This window comes from Scyliorhinus canicula, chromosome 19 (genome assembly GCF_902713615.1).
Source record: "Scyliorhinus canicula chromosome 19, sScyCan1.1, whole genome shotgun sequence".
Classification (NCBI taxonomy): domain Eukaryota; kingdom Metazoa; phylum Chordata; class Chondrichthyes; order Carcharhiniformes; family Scyliorhinidae; genus Scyliorhinus; species Scyliorhinus canicula.
This window is the reverse complement of record NC_052164.1, coordinates 20,357,372-20,382,460: the sequence shown is the minus strand read 5'-3', so window position 1 is coordinate 20,382,460 and position 25,089 is coordinate 20,357,372. Positions and strand designations below refer to the sequence as shown.

The 25,089-nt window shown below is 43.6% G+C and overlaps 1 protein-coding gene across 3 annotated transcripts in view; it reads left to right on the top strand.

Moving 5' to 3' along the window:
* etv4 (ETS variant transcription factor 4) overlaps positions 1-25,089 on the top strand; it is a 104,081-nt gene that overhangs the window by 24,703 nt on the left and 54,289 nt on the right. For 2 of the 3 annotated variants that reach the window (XM_038779429.1, XM_038779431.1), the window contains 2 exons: positions 18,839-18,965; positions 23,721-23,906. In XM_038779429.1, the coding sequence (XP_038635357.1) occupies positions 18,839-18,965; positions 23,721-23,906 (313 nt within the window). The remainder of the gene's footprint in view (positions 1-18,838; positions 18,966-23,720; positions 23,907-25,089) is intronic. The other variant, XM_038779430.1, reaches the window with a different exon arrangement.

Genomic DNA, 25,089 nt, shown 5'->3' with positions numbered 1-25,089 from the left:
CAGTAATTTTACTTTTCCATTTAAAAGAACGAGTGTTTTCTCTCTTTCACAGTCTTTCCTCACTTTTTCCTGACCACCTTGCAATCGCAAAGTACCTGGGCCACTGCCCATCAATTATAATCTAAATCAGCCAAATGGTTTGCAAAATTGGTCTGGAAACACCACTCTTGTCTTGCCACTCTACCTGGGTAGGCAAGTACTCAGCCTCCTATATATAAAATCAGCTGGAAAACCTCAGCATCTGTGGAGGGAGAAACAGAATTTTAGAAGCATTTTAAAATCATATTCTTAACGTTACAGAGCCAATGCGCAGAGTGGACAGGGCAAACCCTTAATCCGCCTGATTGCTTGCTCCAAAAAAACAATTCAAATTGAAGCCAATAAGAATAATAATCTTTATTATTGTCACAAGTAACCCATGGTCTCCACAAGAGAGACATACAAGATCCAAGCTGACAAGAAAAGGCATTGAGGGCAGCATGGTGGCGCAGTGGTTAGCCCTGCTGCCTCACGGCACTGAGGACCTGGGTTTGATCCCAGCCCCGGGTCTGGCAGCATCTGTGGAGAGAGAAACAGAGTTAACCCTTCAGGTCCGTATGACTCTTCCCGCTCTTTAGCTCTGAAGAAGAGTCACAGAGGATCGATACCCTGTTTCACTCTCCATCGTTTCTCGGCCTTTTGGCTAAGATCCAGCCTCAGATCAAACTCAAGATGGGACGCAATGCCTTTTCTTTTTTTTGAAAATGTTTCCAATTAAGGGACAATTGAGCGTGGCCAATCCACCTAGCCTGCACATCTTTGGGTTGTAGGGGCGCAACCCTTGCAAACACTGGGAGAATGTGCAAACTCCACACAGAGAGTGACCCAGAGCTGGGATCGAACCTGGGATTTTGGTGCAGTGAGGCAGCAATGCTAACCACTGCGTCACCGTACTGCCACCTTTCACTTTGTAATATACTTTGTCTCTACACTTTCGTATAAAAAAAAAACAAAAGTCAGTCAAGATTTGCGATTCATATTCTCTCTTTTTCTAACGTCAGTACATTTGCCAGTCTTGTCTCAGCAGGAGCTTGTTCTTATAAACATTGCTTCGTAAAGGCGAATAACATAAAAAAGATGTTTATTTATAATACGTACTGTTTGTAAAGAGGCCGGTTCGACTTCAACGGGTGCTCTCTCTGTCGGTCGGTTCCGATCTGGGCGACCTTATATACACATGGTAACAGCCCCGTAGTTAGCGGGGTAGCTCATACTCCTTGAACCACATGGGGGAAAAAAATCAACCCAGTCCCGTTTGTTCGTGCAGGTTATTACACCTTGCACATGCTTAAAGATGCAATTTTATTTATTTTAAATTTAGAATACCCCATTCATTTTTTCCAATTAAGGGGCAATTTAGCGTGGCCAATCCACCTAGCCTGCACATCTTTGGGTTGTGGGGGTGAAACCCACGCAAACACTGGGAGAATGTGCAAACTCCACACCGACAGTGACCCAGAGCCGGGATCGAACCTGGGACATCGGCACCGTGAGGCAGCAGTGCTAGCCCACTGCGCCACCGTGCTGCCCGAAGATGCAATTTTATTGAAAAAAAGCCAGTTACAGCCATTGGGGAAGGGACTAGAATATAAGAGATTCGGGATTCAGCTTTGTCTTCCGAATTATTAGATCAGCTTGCTTATTACAGGAAATGGAGGTGATTTTGGAACATCTGGTCACAGTAGATGAGATTTAAGAGTTGTTTAAACACGAATTATGGAATCTACATTTGAATTGGATTTAAAGTTTGCCCTTCTTGCCTTGGGTTTCATTTTGGGTTGAATGTAAAACCGACTGTGGAGCTGGGTTTGTGGATATTGTCTTGTTTCTGTTCAAGTTGTAATCAATCAATGGAGAAAAGCCACCGGTGACATGATACCATTGTAATTTATGTTCAAAAATGTTGTATTTGCACTGTTGCCCAGTGTGCCAAGCTTTGTTGTGAAAATCAATGTTCCTGCGTTCTGACTGCAATTAATTGTGTGGGCCAGCTGATATTTGGTTGGCTGAACTTAAACCAAACAGGCCATTTCCTGTCCCACAAAAATGCCTCTAATATTGCATGTGCGCTCGTGCATGTGTTCAATCAAAAGCTATTGCAATTGTGAAGGAAAACATGATTTTAAGCTCCAGTCAAACTGTTCAGCTGTGTGCTTGCAAATTGTCAGCACCACCAACGGCCAGTTACCTGCCCCAACAAAATAAGCTAACAGAAGGTTAGATTTAGTTTTGTTTCCTTGAGTTCGCTGAGAGCAGCAAAGCAAGACTCGCTTTGATTCACTTTGCTTGTAGCTTAAGCATTAATTTCTTGCCAGGTGATGAATGGCCCTTTTGACTGGACTGAGCCTGAATGCTGTCCAAGTGCAGCAGCGATGGAAGCAACTCTAATTCCACCTTCAACCCTCGCTGTCAACGTGGCTTAACATTTTTAACCCAACATCTTAATCTATTCAGGCTCCTGCACTGAGTTCCAGATGCCTTACGGTGCCAATTACCGCAGGGGGAAGACAACATAAGGAAAAATGCCCATTTATTTGCATGGTGTTGGCTTGCAACTCTGTCAACATCCTAATGTGTAAATCTGGGGTGTGAGGTTGTAAGGCCCATTGATTCAGAAGAAAGGTGGATAAAATCAGTGTTTGCTTTGAGTTAAAATGACACTTTGTTTCGGCACAGCACAATAGGGAGACCATGAACACGAGCGATGAACTCTTTGAGCTTTGTCACAGGGTTTTAGATTCAACTCTGTCTAATTATACAATCCAGTTCCTGAGGCAGAAAAAGTGTGATTCCATAATGTATCCTGCCGCCTCTGTAATGTTGACTGTTAACATTATTAAAAGAAAAAAAATCCCCACTCTGGATTAAAAAATGATTCTTTTTCAGAACTATTCTCCTAAACTGCTTTTTAGTCAGCTCGTCTGGGTCAGCACCAATAGACTAGGGCAGCGTTTTTCAAACTTTTTTTCCCCAACACCCACTTTTGCCAAACTGTCTACCTTCGGGACCCATGCCAGCCGGCCTTCGCAACACATGCCACCTTTGCTTACCTTTAATGCAAAAGAGGAGTCTGCTTGGCCCTCATGAACTCACTCCAATCAGGTTCACAGGAAGAGGGGACAATGCACATATCAGATGCAGAGTCTAGTCAATTCCTTTTTGCCATCTTCATCTTTGTGAGAACGGAAAATCCAACCTCGCACATGTTGGTCGTCGTTCATGAACAGTCACAACAAAATGCTTGTTTTACTCAGCAGTGGACACTCCTGGGAGATGCTGGGGTGGCATGATGGCACAGTGCTGCTTCACAGCGCCAGGGACCTCTAGGTTCAATTCCAGCCTTTGGTGACTGTGTGGAGCTTGCATATTCTCCCCATGTCTGTGTGGGTTTCCTCCGGATGCTCCAGTTTCCTCCCACATTCCAAAGATGTGCAGGTTAGGTGATCAATTGATCCTTAGCGTCAAAAAGGTTAGGTGGAGTTACTGGGATAGTCGTTGGCTTAAGTAGATTGCTCGTTCAAAGGGCCGGTGCACACTCGATGGGCTGAATGGCCTCCTTCTGCAGTATTAATTCTGTGAAACTATGAAATGGCCTCCTCTGCACTGCAGGAGGTCTATGACTTCTAAACTACCAGGGACCATTGTACAGCTCAATGTTGAAGACCAGCTTTGGACTACTTTTCTTTGCAATTTCTTCCTGTCTGTTGCTATGACTGTTGCTGGGAAATGGTCCCACCAGCACTGGCAGACCTGATTTCCTGCCCAACCACCTCTCTAAATGCCAGCCCAGAGAGCATTTGCAAGCTTTGAGTATGGGTGCCTGCTAGGTGAACTCAAATCATTTCCTCACTTGACAAACCACCGACCTGACAAGATGGCAAAAGCAAGAACCTAGATGTTTTTTCTTCTCTTATCAAAGGGGTAGTGACAGTAATATACTACTGCCACCCTTTCTTCAGATCCATTAACTCAGCCCACACCAAGGACTGAAGGTCTCATATATGGATCTGTGGCATGTCAGGCAATGCATTCACTCCCAGATGGGAGCGATCAGCACACAAGATGTGGGCCATATCCAGCCTGTAAATTCCTTCATGAGACCGCCGGCTTTATGTTTTAAGTGGCAGCTGTAGTTAGCAGTTCGGCTTCTGAGTCAGAAGGATGTGCGTTCCAATCCCACTGGATTTGAGCACATAATTTAGGTAGAAACATCAGTGCTGTACTGAGGCAGTGCAATACTGTCAGAGAGGCCATTTAAAAAAATATAAATTTAGAGTACACAATTACTATTTTTCCAATTAAGGGGCAATTTAGCGTGTCCAATCAACCTACCCTGCACATCTTTGGGTTGTGGGGGTGAAACCCACGCAGGCACGGGGAGAATGTGCAAACTTCACACGGACAGTAACCCAGGGTGCTCAGCGCTGCAGTCCCAGTGCTAACCACTACGCCACCGTGCTGCCCTGAGAAGCCATCTTTTGGATGAGATGTGAAGTCCCTTCTACTCTGCTGGGTGTGTGTAGTTGATCCTTTAGCACTAATCAAAGAACAATAGGCGATTGTTCTTGATGTCCCGGGAGACATTTATCCCTCAACAATACCACCACAGATTATCTGATCATTTACTTTACTGTGCATAAATTAGCCATGCTATGTGACAGCAATGATTACACTTCAGAAGTATTTAATTGGCTGTGAAGTACTTTGGGATGCTGGAGGTTGAGAATGGCACAATGTTGAGACAAGCATTTTCATTAAGTTAATGAAGCTAAAAGAGTTGACCTGCAACTCTTTAAATGTCCTAAGCCTGTAAGGCTGGAAAAGGTTATTCCTTGATAGATTTAGGCCAATCAGTCGGACAATATTGAAGAGACTGTGGCTAAAACACTGCACAGTAAGAAGTCTTACAGCACCAGGTTAAAGTCCAACATATTTGTTTCAAACGCTGGCTTTCAGAGCACTGCTCCTTCCTCACCTTTTAACTCCCCCACCTACCACAACACACACAGACAAACAAACACGGAGGGGTGTAAATAATGATGAAAGTAAAAGGATAAGAGTCTATGTTTCAGATGGACGGCTTCCAGTTAGTTTCTTCTTCAGTCTAGGTTTTCAGATGGATGTTGTCTTTTCTTTTAGCTTGTAATGGTTTTCACTGTAGCCTCCCAGAAATAGCAGGTAGCCAACAAGACAGAGAGAGAGATAGAGACAGCTTCTTCATTCAGGGTATAGAAGCTTCTGCCTTCAGATAGTAGGCATCAGAGCAGAGAGAGAGAGAGAACTGTTTCCACCTTGAGGCTCCAATGGCTTCTTTCAGGTTCTCTTTAAAAAAAACCCCACCTGACTGGAACCAATCACTGTTGGTTGCCAGGTAGAATACTGTCCCTGGCCAATCCATGGCCGCCAGAAAAAACAATTGGAACAAACCCCTTCAAGCTCTTGGGTGCCATAAAATCTGGGTTCTTGTGTCCAAAATAAAAAAAATTATAACACAGTGTACTATTTTGGCACTTTAAGTTCCTTACTGCCTCTGCTCAACTTAAAGGTATGTCTCCATTAAAGATCCATGGACCAAAAATGATAAATACAAAGGGCTCCATCGAACTGCCATGATGTACTCGAAAAGCAACACACCCGCTGCAACGTGGCCGATAGGAGCCGGGACAGCCCGCTCCCAGAATCTATCCAGCTTGCACGCCTCGCAAGCTCTAACACAATCTCACACGATGTTGCAGTGTGAATCCCGCCCATTGTGGGTGGGATCACGTCTTGGTAAACCTTCATATTAGAACGAAACAGCTAGTCTCACTGCAAGTTTTCCCGAACGGATCCTCTTTTTACTTATCTTTCCCATTAAGTATTTTCTTTTATTTCCTTTTCTTTTCATGTACTTAATGATCTGTTGAGCTGCTCGCAGAAGAATGCTTTTCACTGTACCTCGGTACACGTGACAATAAACAAAATCCAATCCAAATATGTAGTTTCCTGAGGCACCCGATGCTTTGGGATCTATCCCCTTCACCTCGGAGACTTTGGGCGAGTGTCGTTCAGTACTGCTCCCCACAAACAGATGCCAGACGGAATGGCACGTGTGGGGGTCTCCCAGGGGATCGGTGGCCCCCAGGTGAATGCCCTTTGGCAGGGTGGTACCCTGGCACTGCTGATGCCACCGGGGCACCGTGGCAGTGCCAGCCTGACACACTGCCAGTGCCACCAGGGTGCCATCCTATCACTGCTAAGGCGCCATGCTGGAATTCTTCATGTGATGGTGATTGGGCCGGGCGCCCTGCGTGGGTGTTGGGTGGTGCGGGAGAGGCCTGGGACCCCCTTATAGTGAGTTGGGGCTTGGGTGGGGATCAGGGGATGTGTCGGGGACTCTAGAGATTGGGATGCCATTTGAAATGGTATTCCTGGCTACAAATGGCCGAGTCCTGGCGAGCGGTGCTCATGAGTGCAGAAAACAGGGCCATGTGTGGCCTTGGCTGTGATTTCCCCGCTGAGGCCCCCTATGTAACCCAAGTGACGTTTCATAGCATTGTGTCCTCAGCGCTGCGAGCCCCGGAAACACGCGGCTAAACACGCGGCTAAACACGCTTGCATTCCCATTTAGTTAAATCGCGCCGATAATAAAAAGAATAGAAACTAAGGGAATCAACGGAAAGGGTTGGAATTTGCAAAAGTTTATTGGCAAGTAGTTTCCCCAGAGACTTTCCTTTCTAAACATTTGAGCCCCTCTTCTTCTGGTTACTATTTGATGATGCACCTGCAATGCATATGTCGTTATAGAGCTATCAAAACGACAATTCTTTTGGAGCAACCAACAAAGTATACATTATCCATAAAGCGTTTGTTTTTTAATTCATTCATGAGATGTGGGCATTGTTGTCATCCATAATTACCTTTGTGAAGGGTGGGTCAAGATTATTTAGTTTGCTCACAGAGACTGCTGTTCTGCACATTCAGATTTTTAATTACTTTACAACCAACTTGATAATGTTGGAATTAAATAAATAGACATGAGCCTAATTGTGTTAATAATTGAAGGAGGAAGGGCTACACACTATAGAATAGGCTCTTCAGTATCTGCAGAGAGAAAACGAACTGAGTATGTTCTGTATAACCAATTGGGTGGAAAGATTGAGGCAGGGAAGAGACATTTCTGAAGTGCTGACTCGCACTTTATCTTTCAAAATGTATTGTTTTTCTCTTTATAGATGCAGACACATCTGTGTATAAACTTGAAGTATTCTTTGCTTTTACTTCACCCTGCCAATTTTTAATAACTTTTAATGCTAATAAATCAGCCCCTCCTCCCCACCATCCAATTTAATTTTATTTATTTTTTGCTTAAGTTTTAATGAGTCTTTCTCATTAAGTGTTCAGTTTTGCGACCCATATACATTTTAACATTAGATGAAAGGCCCCTTTTAAAATTTTTTTATTGCAATGGCTCCTTTTTAAGCAAACCTATTAATTGTATAAATTGGACAACTTAGCACCACATTATACATTAAACATCAGAATTGAGTACATGACTTTCAAATTGCTTGTGAGAGACATGAAGGAAAGGTCCAAATACGTAATTTAGTGCAATTATGAACCAGCATTTTTCTAAATGAATTAATTATAGATTACACCAGGCCTTACCGGTGCCCCTTTGAGCGTGAATAGATGGTGGAAAATTGGTGATGAACCTCACACAACTCACTGTACGTGGGAACTAAGCGACTTTTTGAGAAATCACTACCCTAGTTGAAAATATAGCTTGTGTCTATTCCAATATTGAAATGTATTTTAATGGAGAAGCATTGCCACCTGGTCAAATCTGGCAATTTTCTGTTTGTATCACTCATTCATTGGTATCAGTTAAACTCTCTGCATTATGAATTTTCATTTATCATTCTCATATATATCGCTGTAAGTTACCTCCCTACTTCTACAGTGTCTTCTAGGCATATGCGCCAACACGCCCACTCTGTGTATTCAATTCTGGTCATCTTTGTCTCCTTTTACGTGCCCCCATACCTTCTCTCTTCACTGTGCACAGGGTCCAAGCCTTTAGCTATCTTGTCGTCAAAACTCTGGAGTGTCTATCCAAGTTGGTTTCATCCTGTCAGTTCGTTAGCTCTCTCGCCTTCTTCAGGAACCTCCCTCTTTCAGTCACTTCTCTTAATACCTTTCTCTCACCACTGCTCTGACTTCAGTTTTGTCCCTACATTAAAGGTGCAATCTGAGTGCAAGTTATTGTTGTTATGCTTTTGTTGAGTGGGCCTTTTATTGAGGTGGAGGAACAAAGCGCAAGAAGTTTGAAAAAAATAAGAAAGAAGACGGCATATGTCAGGAAGTGTAGTTAAATGATGACTTTCCAATGCTGTTAGTTGTTGGAAGAAGGCGGGTGTCTCCGCAGTTTAGAGATCCAGGGTGGGGTGAGATTTTTAGTCAACACAAAAGAAGGGAAAACAAGAAGGTCATCATATTTGGGGCTTGAGGACAGGAAGAAAGGAACTTCTAAAGACGCAATATGAGCACCATTTCATCAATTTACAGATAAGAGAATGACTGATATCTAGAGACTAGAAGGATTGCCTATCAGAAGGCAAGCTGCTCAGTAGTCAGATCTGATCGCGCTGATCTGTGTTGAAAAGCATCAGCAAGTGACAAGGAAGAAGAACAAAATTGACCGAGATTCAACATGGAACTGGTTAAAGAATGGTTGAGATGTGGTGATGTATCGAGAGAGAGGAACCACATTACAACACAAGGTTCTTTCCTTAGTTTTCTGGAGGTAAATTACTTCTGACAGCACCCAGCTGCTAAAAATAAGTCCAATATTCTCAGACACTTTTTATAAATCCTGTAATTTTAGGCAGCCAATCCCTTTATTACAGTAGCAATTCTGCACCCACTCGCAAAATATGGCATAGGTAGTCATTTGAAAGTAAGGACGGAGCTAATCATTGAGCATGATGAAAGCATTAGCCCTCCAATTCATGTGGTGTATGCATGTAAGTGATTTAAATGTCACTCTTATGAAAGAGATTGCATTATCGTTGGAGCTTTATGGTGAGTATATTGCCATATTAAATGGCATTACAGTATTACTATGTCAATACTGTCCAATCTCTGTAAAGTTATAACTAATATGGAAAGAACGATTGGAGTTGGTTGAGAGTTTCTAATGCAGTGGGCGTCCCAGAATCAGGTCTGCTGCTTATCGACATCTTTTCCAAATGTTTTTGCTTCTGATAGAACACATACAAGATTTTAATGCACCACCTTAGGGCCCACTTAACCTGCCTGTCAAAGGAATATGAATATACGTCAGTTGGAAAATGTGATATTTATTTCTTCCTCCTTCCAATCATGCGGCTGGGGTCCGAAGAATCCCACCCCATAACTAGCAAGGGTCAGTGTATAAGGGGAACCGGGGAGTTACTGGACAAAATTGGTGAAGAAAATCCAAACCAAATGATTATATTTTGCAGCTAAATATTTCATTCTGATGTAGGGTTTCATAATTTTTTAACATTAAAGATTAATTTTGATTGAGTATAAGAAACTGTCTTGTGGCAGAAGGGCTAATCAATACAGATTTGAGGTAAATCTAAAAGAACTAGAGACCATAAGACACAAGAGCAGAATTAGGCCACTCGGCCCATCGAGTCTGCTCCGCCATTCTATCATGGATGATATTTTTCTCATCCCCATTCTCCTGCCTTCTCCCCATAACCTCTCATCCCCTTATTAATCAAGAACCTATCTATCTCTGTCTTAAAGACACTCAGTGATTTGGCCTCCACAGCCTTCTGCAACAAAGAGTTCCACAGATTCACCACCCTCTGGCTGAAGAAATTACTGCTCATCTCTGTTTTGAAGGATCGTCTCTTAGAGGCAAGAAGAGTGAATTAAATTTTAAAAACCCAGCGAGCTGCTATGATCTGGATTTCACGACCTGGAAGGGTGGCACATGTAGTTTCAATAATAATTCTCAAAGGGGAATTAAATAAAATTTGAAGGGACACAATTTCTACAGCATTAGAAAAAGGGCAGAGGAGTGGGACTAAAGCCAGCATAAAGCCAGTGGGCAGCACGGTAGTCTTGTGGATAGCACAATTGCTTCACAGCTCCAGGGTCCCAGGTTCGATTCCAGCTTGGGTCACTGTCTGTGTGGAGTCTGCACATCCTCCCCGTGTGTGCGTGGGTTTCCTCCGGGTGATCCGGTTTCCTCCCACAGCCCAAAGATGTGCAGGTTAGGTGGATTGTCCATGATAAATTGCCCTTAGTGTCCAAAATTGCCCTTAGTGTTGGGTGGGGTTACTGGGTTATGGGGATAAGGTGGATGTGTTGACCTTGGGTAGGGTGCTCTTTCCAAGAGCCGGTGCAGACTCGATGGGCCGAATGGCCTCGTTCTGCACTGCAAATTCTATGATAAACATTGGGCTGAATGACATCTTTTGTGTGCTGTATCCTTTTAAAATTTTACCATTCCTCAATACCTTAGAACAATTGTTACTGGAATAAAACTACTTATATCGGTGGAGATCCCAGGGTGGCATGTTAAGCTTGTAAAGAGAAGATCAAACTTGCATTTATTCCAAAGAGCTGGCATAGACATGACAGACAGACTAGTCCCTGATTCTATTCTATGTCTGTTTAGCACTTAATCACATCCACAGGATGCTCACAAATGCTTCACAACCAGCGGTGTAATTTGCTCTGAAGCTCAGTTAAGCGGGCAGAGGGAATAGCCACTTTGCACGCACAAGGCACCACAAACAGTATGTGAATGACTAACCAGATCATCTGGTTTTGGTAGCCTTGGTTGAAGGAGAATTCCTTGCTGTTCTTTGATCAGTAGCATGGGTTCTTGTGCGATCAGCTGAGCAAACAGACAGGGCCTCATCAAATATACAACAGGAAATCCGTTTTTAATATAACATTAGAGTACCCAGTTCTTTTTTCCAATTAAGGGACAATTTGTGCATGGCCAACTCCCCTACCCTAATCTTTCTGGGTTGTGGGGGTGGGACCCACGCAGACACTGGGAGAATGTGGAAACTCCTCACGAACAGGGGGCCGGGATCAAACCCGGGTCCTTGGCGCCGTGAGGCAGTAGTGCTAACCGCTCTGCCACCGTGCCGCCCTTTTCAACAGGAAACCTGAAGGGATCTTCTGCCATTCCTTGTGGGGTAAACTAAGAAAATGTTTCCAACCATTTTCCTCTTTTTTGCAATTGATGATCACACATTAACATTGAGACATTAATGAATGTAAATACAGTAACTGCTGTCTTTGTGTAAGTTACAACTTCGTTCGGTGGGAGGGAGAATTGTGTACATGGGTTTGTTGGATGTGGCGAGTGTTATCTCTTTCCTTCTTGTTGTTTGCTTTTTTTTTGTTTTTGTAGTTGCTTTTGTAGTTGGGTGGTTGTTGTTCTTGGGTTTTTACCATGGTTGTTTTGTTAACATTGTTTGGTTGTTTATATTTTGTGAAAATCTTAATAAAATTTTTTTTTTTATTATTAAAGTTACAACTTTGAAACAGTTTACAGGTGGATTTTTAAAAAGGTACATTTTCCCCGGTGCCTCGGTTTCTAAAGGCCATTATTGTCTGTGATTAGTGAGTAACTAGCTAACGCACTCAGTGTGACTGCACAGTAATCTGAACAGCATAGTTTAGAGAAGGAAAATCGATGCCAAGGCTCCTCTGCCTGATCACTTCTTGTCCAGTGGTCCCTTGTGGAAAGTACATATATAGACATCAGGCCAGGACAGGTTTGAACAGGATTGTGTATCATCCCTCACACAATCAGATATACTGCTCTGGCCCACTGTCTTTATGAAGAATGCGCATTTGGGTAAACGGTGTTCAATACTGAAGGATGCAAAGAGCTGCACAGCTCCAATAATCAGCACCTTCAAGATAGGAGAGGAAACATTCAGGTGGATAATGCTCTGTATCACAATTCCTACCATCAGTTGAATGCATGATGATTATTTAGCATTTATTCCAAGAACAGCAGTATAAGCAAGACTTGGGGTTAGCACTGGTGCCTCACAGTGCCAGGGAACTGGGTTCAATTCCGGTATTGGGTGACTGTCTGTGTGGAGTTTGCACGTTCTCCCTGAGTTTGCGTGGATTTCCTCTGGGTGCTCTGGTTTCCTCCCACAGTCCAAGGATGTGTAGGTTAGGTGGATGGGCCATGCTAAATTGCCCCTAAGTGTCCAAAGATGTTCAGATTAGGTGCGGGGATAGGGGGAGGGGAAAGTGGGCCCAGGTAAGGTGATCTTTCTAAGGTTTGGTGTAGACTCAATCGGCCGAATGGCCTCCTTTGCACTGTAGAGATTCTATGGATTCTATAAACTTCAAACTTATTTCAATTTAATACCAAACGATAAACAGATGGATTGGCTTCCTCTCAAGGCGCTGCAGTTGGGGGTTAAAGACATTTATTCTTTCATGGGATATGGTTATCAACGGCAAGGCCAGCATTTGTTTTCTATTAATTGCTCTTGAACTTGAGCTGAGCAGCACGGTGGCATTGTGGATAGCACAATCGCTTCACAGCTCCAGGGTCCCAGGTTCGATTCCGGCTTGGGTCACTGTCTGTGCAGAGTCTGCACATCCTCCCCGTGTGTGCGTGGGTTTCCTCCGGGTGCTCCGGTTTCCTCCCACAGTCCAAAGATGTGCAGGTTAGGTGGATTGGACATGTTAAATTGCCCTTAGTGTCCAAAATTGCCCTTAGTGTTGGGTGGGGTTACTGGGTTATGGGGATAGGGTGGAGGTGTTAACCTTGGGTAGGGTGCTCTTTCCAGGAGCCGGTGCAGACTCGATGGGCCGAATGGCCTCCTTCTGCACTGTAAATTCTATGATCTATAAGAGGGCAGTTAAGATTCAATCACAATGCTGTGGGTCTGGACACAGATGTAGGCCAGACCGGGTAAGGATGGCAGATTTCCTTCCGAAACGAACTGGTGAAACAGATGGATTGTTACAACAATCGATGATAATTGTCATGATCACCATTACTGTGTAGAGGGCGGCACGTGACACAGTGGTTAGCACTGCAGCCTACGGCGCTGAGGACCCGGGTTTGAATCCCGGCCCTGGGCACACTTCTCCCCGTGTCTGTGTGGGTTTCACCCCCACAACCCAAAGATGTGCAAGTTAGGTGGATTGGCCACATTAAATTGCCCCTTTAATTGGAGAAAAAAATAATTGGGTACGCTAAATTTATAAAAAATAAATGATCACCATTGCTGAGTTTTCAATTCCAGATTTTATTAATTGAATTGATATTCCTCCAGCTGCCGTGGTGGGATTTGAACCCACATCCCCAGAGCATTAGCCTAGGCCTCTGGATTACTAATCCAGTGATATCCCTACTGCATCACCAACTCACTTCAGGTGAGTTGATAGAATGTTGCAATCTTATCTTCATCTGCAATGTGTACATTTCAGCAAGGCTCATGGGTAATAATCAGTGGCTGAGGACAATTGTGGAGGCCCCAGCACCACACAGCTCAGATAGTGGTACCTGGGACCTTTCTGCCCTTATGTGACTATAGTGCTTCCTGTGGTGACTCACTGATAAGGGGTTTGATGTACATTTTATAATGGGCTGTTGCTCTCCTCTCACTTTCTGAGATCATGAGGTAAATTCATCCATGTAGTCATCTACCGGCCTTCATAAAAACAGAAAATATATTTTAGATATTTTAGCACATAGAAATTGAACTAATTGTTCACTATATAACTGTAATATCACAACAGGGTGAAACTTGCAAACCAAGCCACGAAAAGCCTTTCAATCTTGCATTTCAGAGGCTCCGATAATTAGGCATTTCATCCTACCCTACCAGATAAAACAGCCTGCCTTTGTTTCTCCTTTCATGTATGACTGCCACCTTTAGAAACAGTCTACTTCAAATCTAGCTGCTAGCTAATATTTTGGTTGTCTGCATCATTCTGGTTATTGTCAGTCATTGCCCGTGATGCTAGCTTTACTCCATTTGGTCGTGCAACAGCTGTGGCTCAGGAAGGCCATTTTAGTTCTTCAAAAAGTCCTGTGCTCTGAAACCAAATTAATATTTTTGGTAGCCGGGCCGAGAGACGACTTGCTCTCTAAACTCCATCCCCACTCCCACACTGTCCATAGGATTCTAACAGGAAAAGAATGGCTGGGGGCACCAATAAAACAGCACCCTGAGACCATTCATCAGTGTGTGTTTGGGAACTCCCCTGATTACCGGTTCTCCCCTGGTTGATAGGGAACTTCAACTGACAGAACCACGCGCCCCTCCCCAACCCCAAACTCTCTTTCAAGTATAAGGTTTCCATGTATATGGTAAAGTCACCATAGCCCCAGATGACCATGGGCTGCTTTCCTCTTTGAGGGGAAGAGCTCACTAGTGGTGATTTAACCTGAGGATCACCACAACTCAGACGAGGGGCAAGTTTGAGAAGGCGGGGCCTTCATGAGTAACCAAGTATTCTCGCCAAGTATACACATTCACTGGCTGTTAAAGCTTAGAATAAGTCCAGTTCTGCCCAAGTGATGTTACGCAAGTAATTGTACACGGTGATGTAAAAGCTCTCCAGGACTTTCCTTGTACTCCGAGGTGTCTGGCAGGAGGAATAGTGACTGCATCCTTGACTGGCTTATTGTGTAACCCCCAACCCCAACTGCAGAGCCTTGAGAGGAAGCAAACCCATCTGTTTATCGTTTGGTTTTAAGCCTTTTCCTCTCCAAAAACAACCCAAATGATAAATCTAACCAATCAATATAATTTCTGCACTAAAGTCGAACAGCTATCTCTTTTATTTTATTAACTCTCAAAGCCCTATTATAGGGTTTGTTGAGCCAGCCATGCATAGTTCCTCTTTATTGAGCAGAGCAACAGGGACAGACAAATCAATCAGCTACAAAAATATATTAAACAGATTTGAAATAAGTGAGCCGGTCTATTAAAGCGTGATGTCATGCACATTAACTTTTACCAGATAACTAACCCTGGGACAATATATTTTATTACTTAATGCTGCTAATAAAAGTTGACTACTGGGGGATGATCAAAGAGAACATTGGAATAATATGTTTCCTTTTTGTTTGTTTCCATTCTATTTTCTCCCTTTTTCTCCTGAAAGTGGTTCCACTACAGTTTATTGCCTAAATAATTATTCTCCATCTGTTAGCCAAGGCAAGTGAATGCTGTAAGCCTCTTAAACCACCACATGCCATTCCGCCCAATGTTAACAATAGCATGCATTTTCCAACAGGAGTCACTGGATAGGATTCAGCAGCAGCGTGTTGCCGTCACTGAAACTCCCTCTACCCCCTTCCCCCATCCTTGGCTGACACATGCGCGAACCACTTGCAGTGTGTGCCCCTACTTCAGGTGAACTCAGTACAGGCTGTTGGTCAAATCTGAGGGGATTCTGCTCCAAGTGACTCGATGCTACACTACTCTGGCGCAGGCAGCGATTGTTAATACTGCAGAATAAAATAGGAGCGGATATGCTCAGCGCATAGATGCCTGACTTTTTTTAGCGTACATCTGGACTTTTCCTTCGTAGCTGCTTTTGCGACCTCCTTCAGGTGGGGAAAAATGGCCCAGATCACTAACTTTCCAATGATAATTGGCTCTCTGGTGTGATAGAGATCTTTTTTTAAAATATAAATTTAGAGCATCCAATTATTTATTGTTTCCAATTAAGGGCAATTTAGCATGGCCAATACACCTATATATTAGTGGCTGAGTGTCCCTGGAAAAGGAACATGCGGTATCCACGGGCACCATCGAGGCCTTCCATGCCCGGTGGGCAGCGCAGGGGTTGGGGTGCTTTATTGACCCCCTTTAACTGTGCTCTTATTTGATGTTTTTAAGTTTCCGTTGATCTTTGTTATGTTCGGGCAGTGCCCGTAACAGGAGAGGCTCGTTTTTGCTTTGTCCCTCAGTTTGTTTTCCTTTCTTCCGTTTTATTGGTGAACCTCGAAAGAGTGGCCAACCCACCTACCCTGCACATCTTTTGGGTTGTGGGGGGGGCGAGACCCACGCAGACACGGGGAGAATGTGCAAACTCCACACGGACAGTGACCCAGGGCCGGGATCGAACCTGGGACCTCAGCGCCGTGAGGCAGCAGTGCTAACCACTGCGCCACTGTGCTCCCATGGTGTGGTAGAGATCTAACTGTAACCACAGCACTCTCCATTTGTCTCCATGGGGGCCAAAGGATCAGGATGTGTGAGTCCCCTCCATCTTCACCAGCACTTGCAGGCTATTCCTTTCAGTAAAGTAAAACCTTTGTTCCAGTAGCACCCTTTTCCATACTGCGAAGCTCTCAGACAATGAGTTACCTCAAAATAGCTACTGTTAATTAGGCACAGTGCACCTATTTTACACACGGATACCAGAAGCAGCAATGAGATAAATGCTCGCTTTCTTCCTGTTTTTGCTGTGTTGAAGGTGGAAATTTAACTAGGACGCCAGCAGAACTCCTTGCTCATTATCCAATACTGCCATGGTATCTTTAACATCTAATGTAACACTAGAATGGGAAGATAGGGCAGTGGTTTAACACCTCATCTGAATGGTAACATCTCTTGACAGTGCAGCATTTCCTCAGTACTGACATATTAGTTTATGATGAAGAGCTTGGTTTCCTGGTATGGGGATAGAACCCACAGCCTTCTAACCTAACACAAATGGCCTGCCCACTTAATTAAGTGGCACACAGCTTTGAGATCATTGGTTTAACTATCTCATGTTGAAAAGTCATGTTGTAGTCCTGCAAGCAAATATTCATGGGTTCCGAAGAGACAGTGGTTAAACACAGTTTTCTTTCAGGCTCACTTTAGGTGTGACATAGTGGAAATGATCTCAGATGGGGACTGTGGTAACCAGGAGATCAAGTCGTAAATCAAATCTTTAATGGGACTGGAGGTTGTACGTTGCTGTCAGTATTAGAGCCTACCCTGTTGTGTCAACAGGTTATATTATACAGCACCAGCAGTTTAAGGCACCACAAGACTGAATAATACTTGAAGCAGTTCCATTGGGATTGCACTTTAATGTTTTTCCAATCACCTTATTAGTACACTGCAGTTTGAAGTCATGTTAAGTGGGTAGGATAAGGTCGAACAAATTGAATTTATCACCACTATTACCTCATTTGACTGACATCAACTCAGGGGCTGATTACCTGTTCTCGTGTTCATAGTGTTGAAAAATTGGAGTAAAATGTACGGATCTAATAAAAGAAAAACTTTTGCAAAGTTAATAAGACAAATGGTTAAAGCTGGCCAGCATTTGACAGACACGTTTTCAGTGAAGCTGGCAAATAGCAGATTGGTATGAGCTGCTGATTGGGGATTATTGCTGAATTCAGCTGAAAAGGCAACCTCTGAGCGGGCGGGCATCAGGTCAATGCCCACTGGCACAAGAACAGAATCGTGCCAGCTTTGAGTGCAAGCAGTCAATTATTTCCTTCAGTAGCAATCAACGTGATCAAAAATCTATTCAATCTAAACAGGGTGAACTGTAATCAGAACTTGAAAGGGAAAAGAAAGCCTTACATTTATATAGCAATGTTTGTGAGCTAAGGATGTCCCCAAGTGCTTGACAGCCAAATAAGCACCTTTTTGAGGTTTCAACATTGTTCTAATGTAAGGAGCGTGGCAGCCAATTTGCAGGTGGCAATGTAACAATAAGCAATTTTTGTGACTTTCTTTTTGAAGAATGGATATTGAACAGCACAGCAAGGAGAATTGTTCAACTCTTACTCAAAATGGTGCCTTGAGATCTTTTGAGCGGGCAGACAAGACCTAATTTTAATGTCTCATTCGAAAAAGGCCCCACCAGCAGAACCCCTTGAGTACTGCACTGACACATCAGCCTGGATTTTGCACTGGAGTCTCTGGAGGGGGCTCTTGAACACAAATGCCTCTGACTGAGGCAAGAGTGCCCCCAGCTGAGCCGCAGCGGCTCACCGGGATAGGAAGAGAGTATTGTGCCATCTGGAATATCATTTGGGTTGTTCCTAGCACAGTAAAAGTCATCAAATGTTCAGATGATAGCATTTTCTCGGAGGCTCCACCTTTCTTCGTTCTCTTGTACCATCCACGTTCCGATCAAAATCCTCAGCATTATCAAGTACAAGGGTTCATTCTTTGGCTGATAGACCAAGGAAAGGGTTGCATAATTTTGTAGTTGCACGTTTTGAATGGCAGTCCTGGAAACTCGGTTAAATAAGCATTTCACATCTATTTGAAATCAATGGCCTCTGCTAATACAACTCTTTATATTTTATTCATTTTAAACCAGTTATGCCAGTCGATTGGCGATTCTGAATCATTCAATCCTTTTCTAATTAACTAGAATCCATTAATCAACACTTACCCTTTTGTCCTCTTGTATAAATGCACTTTTAAGCTAGTGTTACACCAACAAAACAAGTTTGGTTTCTTACAACGGTAAATTGTCGGGTTTCAGTGTACGCTGTGGTCAGGAGGCAGTGGTCTTAAAGGGGTATGTGTGCATATTCACTTTTTGTAGCTCTGGTTTTAAATGTGAATAGCAACGCAGTGAATTGTTCATTGGTGCTGAAGCCTGCTTCCCATTATTGCTTTCTGAGATATGTAACAGCAGCATTAAGATTCCCACGGCTTCTGGAAGCCATTCATTTATAGGTAGTGCGGACACGTATTGATCAGAATTCTGCTGAACACGTGGAATTGTACAGCACAGAATTCTGAAGACAGTTTTAACTGGCATTCACATTTTTCTTTCTTTCCAACAGTGGCTTTTCACAGCCCCACACTGAAGATTAAGAAGGAGCCACAGAGTCCCATTTCTAACCCAAGCTTGTCGTGCCGTCACAAGCAGTCGTTCCAGTACAGCAATGGGGAACAGTGCCTTTACGCCAGGTTAGTGTTATGGTTTCAGCGCAGTGCTGGGGGTGTGTGGTTTAATGTTCCACGTATACTCCAGTACACTCCAGTAATCAAAACAAAACACTGATTTTCATCCTGATAGAACTGAGTAAGCAAAGGAGTACTCTGTATCCTAGTGAAAAATGCCGACCATTAGGGGTAGCTCAGAATTCAGAGGAATCTTCCAATCCAACATCTGGCAAATCAAGTGAAAGGTTTCTGTTTGTAAACCCAATTACACTCAATACAAACAGCGGGCAGGATTTTCCAGCCCTTGCCATTGGCGGGATCTTCCTGTTCCACCGATGGCGCAAGCAGATGGCGCAAACAATGAGGAAAATATGTCAACAGCGGCGGGACCAGAAGATGGTGGGCCGCCTCTTGTGCCATAAAACAGGCCTTCATCTGATGGTGAGGAAGCTGCTGTAAAGGACTTGGGCCCGCTCGTACCATTAGATTCTGCAATCTTATTTCAACTTTCATTTATTAAAATTATGCAACTGGTTATATTCTTTTCTTATGACGAAATCAAAGTAAAAGGCCCTGGTCTGTAGTTCAAAAGTGGGATTGAGAGAGCCGTGGTTTGCACTATGTTTAATTTGTGACTTGACCTTTTATTTTTGTACTGTACAATGTCACTTTTTCTATATGCCTAAAATACCTCAATAAAATTGTTTGTTTAAAAAAAAAGAGTGGGATTGAGGACCGGGTAAATAGAGAAATAGGAGGGCTATTTCTGTTTTTCGCTTCATCTTCCTATTTTTGGGCCTATATTTAAAAAAAAACATGATCAGGCTGTATGGAAAATTGGACCTGATAAAGGAAATCAAAAAACAATAGGTGACCTTCTGTTAGGCCCTGAATGTAAAATTAATTTACACATCCGCACAATAACCTCTTTAATCATTTCCTAGGAATTCATTTCCAATGGTTGTAACTATTTCTGTTACTTGTAGCTTGAAAAATAATTAAGTGTTTTTTCCCAAGGAAATGGAACATGTGGATAATTCTGTTTGTCACCTGGTGGCAACTTAACTCTGTATCAAATAGCTAATATAACAGCTACTTTATTCACATTATTCAACAAATGGTGTGAGCCAGGGTATGCCTAATTAATAAAAACAAATAGTCATTGGCATTCTGTCCCAAGTGGTATTTATTTAGTTTTAAAGATTAATTTAAACAATTTCTCACACATCTTCTCGACTGAGTAGTACTGCACTCTGTATGCTTCACCCAATGCTGTGTATTTACGTTGTGTATTTATGTGTGTCCTATGTTTTCCTTAAGGAAAGATCTGTCTGGACTGTACGCAGACAATAATTTTCACTGTACCTCGGTACACATGACAATAAATAAAATAAAATCAAGAATAACAAATGGAGGGTGCGATTTAACAGGACTTTGCCTTTGTTTTTGCCTCGGTGAGGAACACCCTGCCGAGATCACACTTCCCTCAATACCTGCACTGATCAGCTGAACTTACCAGTGCAGGAAGGCGACTCGTGGATCGGGGCGCCATTTTAAAATGCCATTCTGATCTTACGGCTCCCCCACTGCACCCAACTTACCTCATAGGACGTCCTCGAGCCACCCCCCCCCCCCCCCCCCCCCTCACTCCACCTCTTAAGGACAAGGCACCCCCAGACCCGATCCCTGGCACGAGCAACCTAGCATCCAGGCACCTTGGCACTGCTAGCTTGGCATCCTGGTGGTACCTTGCCAGCCTGTCCATGCCAAGATGCCAAGGGAACACCCTGCCCAGAGCCCGACTATCCGGGGTTCTCTAATAGCCTGGGAGAATTCCCCAGGTGCTGTTACGCCTGGCCCATATTTGTGGAAACCAGTGCTAAACGACATCCCGGCGAGGTCTCCCAGATGAAGTTGTTAGCTTCTAGGCACCGGGTGAATATGGCACAGAAATATTTAAATGGACCTAATGGCTCACTTAAATATGTTAATCTGGATCTCGCCCAGAGAGAGTGAGATCCCGATCGCAAGGCCTCACGAGATCTCATTAAATCCCCCACGGCATTTCAAGCGTTGTGAATCTCACGAGAGGCCTGGAGCGACATACGTGGTCCTTCTATTGGACTAGGAGTCTCCAGTTTCTATTGTTGTCTCAACTAACCTCTGTATGACAAACCTCCCAATGGGTTCAGTTTTCCTGACTCCTCTTGAGGCTGTATACGGTTGACCACAGAACAGCATTCACCACACTTGCAGAAATGTTTGTTCCAGACCAGCGATGGTGGAATCGATGCTGTGGAGAAGAGAAAGGAATCACTGCGATAAAAAGATAGAAAGAAAGTTCCAAATATACAACCGCATTCAGTGTGGGGATCCAGCATCATGTGACACACACCTCCCTGCATCACATCCCTCACTGATTGGTATTTATCGAACAATAGTGTAGCACACAGTATTGGAAGGTAACAGCGACATGGCCTAACGTTCAGGCGTAGGTGAAATATTTGCTCTATCTGCATAAATAGTGGTGAGGTGAGAGGAAATGCATCATTTAAAGATTGATTTGGCCAAAGTACCACAAACTTTCTACAGCTTTGTGATCTCTCCAAGCCATGCATGTTAGTTTTGCATCATGACTACTTTGAATATTCAGGCAGAACGCTTGAGACCCATACTGTTTCATTCATGGTATTAATAGGAATAGAGGCAAACTAAGGCACCAGGTTAACAATTCCTTTGTAATTCTTATATTAATTAGATCTTTACTTTAGTCATTAGTTAGTTTTTTTTGGGTTCCCAGTAACGGAACTCATCTTCAACAGACCTTCCATTGGAATGTGATTCAATCCACTACAGGGTATATTAGTAACGGATGCATGAGAAATTTTTCATGCATATTCTAATCCATTATTATAACAGGCCATAAATGTTGGGTGAAGATTAATAACTTCCTGTTGATGAGGGCCATAATAGCATGATAGTCCCAGCCACATATGTGTGCGCTGGCTGAAATTCCTGTTACGTGGTAACTGTTGGTCCAGTTGCATTGGGCAAAGACAGAGGCAAGGCTCACTAAGCTTTGTGTCTTTATGCACAATGTGAATGACAGAACCTTGATGAAGATTCTGGGCAAGATTGGCCTCCCCGTGGCGTGTTTCTTGGTGGCAGGAGGTGGCCTGAAAACTGTGAACAGGCTTGATCCCCTTATCTAAGGAAAAGTATACAGTATTGGCATTGGAGGCAGTCCAGAGAAGGTTTACTAGATTGATCTTGCGTATGGAGGGATTTTCTTCCAAGGAGACATTGAGTAGGCTGGCCTGTACCCATTGGAGTTAAGAAGAATGCGAAGCGACCGCATTGAGATATAGGATTCTCGGGGCTTGACAGGGTAGATGCTGAGAGGATGGTTCCTCTTGTGGGAAAGTCTAGGAGCAGAGGGCATAATCTCAGAGTAAGTGGTCACCCATTTACAACAGAGATGAGGAGGAATTTCTTCTCTCAGAGGGTAGTGAATGTGTGGAATTCTTTACCGCAGAGAGCTGTAAAGATTGGGTCGTTAAGTATGTTCAAAACTGAGATTGACAGATTTTTAATAGGTGAATCAAGGGATATGGGGATAAGGCAGGAAAGTGGAGTTGAAGATTATTTCAGATCAGCCATAATTGAAAGGTGGAACAGACTCGAAGGGCTGAATGGCCTACTTCTGCTCCTGCATCTTATGGTCCGACGGTCTTTAGTGGCTGGAGCTACAGCATTATAAATAACGGTACTCAATTCAATTATCACTTGTTTCAAAAACACTTACAGGATTGAGGAGAGAGAAAAAGTGAGCAAGAAGAGAGACAGAAACATTAGAAGGCCCAGCTGAACGAGTGATCAAAAAGGCGATTTTGTTTTTAGGAAATTTTCAAAAAGGAAAGATTGGCAGAGCAAGGATTTGGGGAAGATGTTCAAACGACGAGGTTTCAGTGACTGACCGAGTGGTCACCAATGCTGAAGCAGAAAGAGGAAGAATGAAGGATGTGTGCAAGGACCAAAGCCAATCACCAACGTAGGAGGCACGAGGCCACAGAAAGATTTGAAAAGAACAAAAAGGATCCTAAAGTCAATTGACTGGAATCATAGAATCATGGAATTTACAGTGCAGCAGGAGGCCATTCGGCCCATCGAGTCTGCACCGGCCCTTGGAAAGAGCACCCTACCCAAGCCCACCCCCCCCCCCACCCCATTCCCGTAACCCAGCAACCCCACCTAACCTTTTTGGTCACAAAGGGCAATTTAGCATGGCCAATCCACCTAACCTGCACATCTTTGGACTGTGGGAAGAAACCGGAGCACCCAGAGGAAACCCACGCAGACACGGGGAGAATGTGCAAACTCTGCACAGACAGTGACCCAAGCTGGGAATCGAACCTGGGATCCTGTCACTGAAGCAATTGTTTGTGGGAAAGTTGGGGGGGGGGGGGGGGGCAAGTTGGGTATCATTTGTGTATATGTCAAAGCTACATCTATGCTTCTGAATGATGTAATTGATCCCTTCATCATGATGAAGGGAAAGGAACCAAGATGAAATGTTGGAGATGACAATGAACACCGGAGGAGAAACCATTGGAGGAGGTACAATGCCTTTTCGGATGACATCCTGAAGGAATTCCCCAAAATAAAAATGATCTGCCTTTTTAAAAAAAAATGTTGAATACACGCAACAATATCTGTAACAGACAAATACTGAGCCATTTAAAACAAATATTTGACTAACCAAATCACTTCTTTCTTTAGTGCCTATGAGAAAAAGCCACAAGTTGGACTCAACCCGCCGAATCCCAGAACCCCTTCGAATACTCCATTACAACAAGTCTGCAATAAATCCACGGTGAACCCCAGAAGGGATCACGGCTTTGTGAATCTGAATACACCGACGCAGGCCATGAGCAATGGCCGGTTTCCAATGGAGCACAGGTACAGGTTCGGAGATATGTCATCCTCTTTATATTTTTGTTTACTTATAGATTTAATCAAAAAGCAATTTTGCTGCTTCTTGAACAGTTTGACAGCAAAATGCCTCTTCCTCCTATGATGGGCTATTAGTGCTGTTGACTTGCATTCCATTACCATGGTGCCATTCATTGTATTGTACTTAGTCATAATTTGATGTAACGTCTATTTTAACTCAAAGCATTATGAAGTGAATCCAATAGTAATCATTAGAGGTAGTATGTATTTGAGTTAAGTTCGGAATTGCCAATATAAAACGTGTCTGATCCTATTATTTTGCAGCACCTGGCTAAGTTTTTGTTTCAAACTCAAAAAAAGTTGTATTCTTTAAATTTGGAAGTGCCTGGATTATGTTAAATTTAAATCTATACTGGAACTCTTCCACTGCTCCCAGGTTGACATGTCCTGTGTCCCCTTTGCCCAGTATTTCCTTGGTTATTATTTGGAATGCTTTATCATCAATCTACTCTCGATCATCAGTAAAGTGATGGAAGGGGCCATCAGCAGTGTTATCAAGCGGCACTTGCTCAGCAATAACCTGCTCACAGACATTCAGTTTGGGTTCCGCCAGAGTCACTCGACTCCCAACCTCATTACAGCCTTGGTTCAAACATGGACAAAAGAGCTGAATGCCAGAGGTGAGGTATGAGTGACTGCCCTTGACATCAAGATACATTTGATCGAGTATTGCATCAAGGAACCCTAGCTAAACTGGAGTCAATGGGAGTCGGGGGGGAAAACTCTCCACTGGTTGGAGTCATACCTGGCACAAAGGGAGATGGTTGTGGTGGTTGGAGGTCAATCATCTCAACTCCAGGACATCACTGCCGGTGTTCCGCAGGGTTGTGTTGTAGGCCCAACTATCTTCAGCTGCTTCATCAATGACCTTTCTCCCATCATAAGGTCAGAAGTGGGAATGTTCGCTGATGAGTGCATAATGTTCAGCACCATTCGCGACTCCTGAGATACTGAAGCAGGTCATGCCCGAATGCAGAAAGACCTGGACAATATCCAGGCTTGGGCTGACAAGTGGCAAGTAACATGTGTGCCACACAAGTGCCATGCAATGGCCATATCCAACAAGAGAGGATCTAACCGTCACCCCTTCACATTCAATGGCATTACCATCACTGAATCTCCAACTAGCAACATC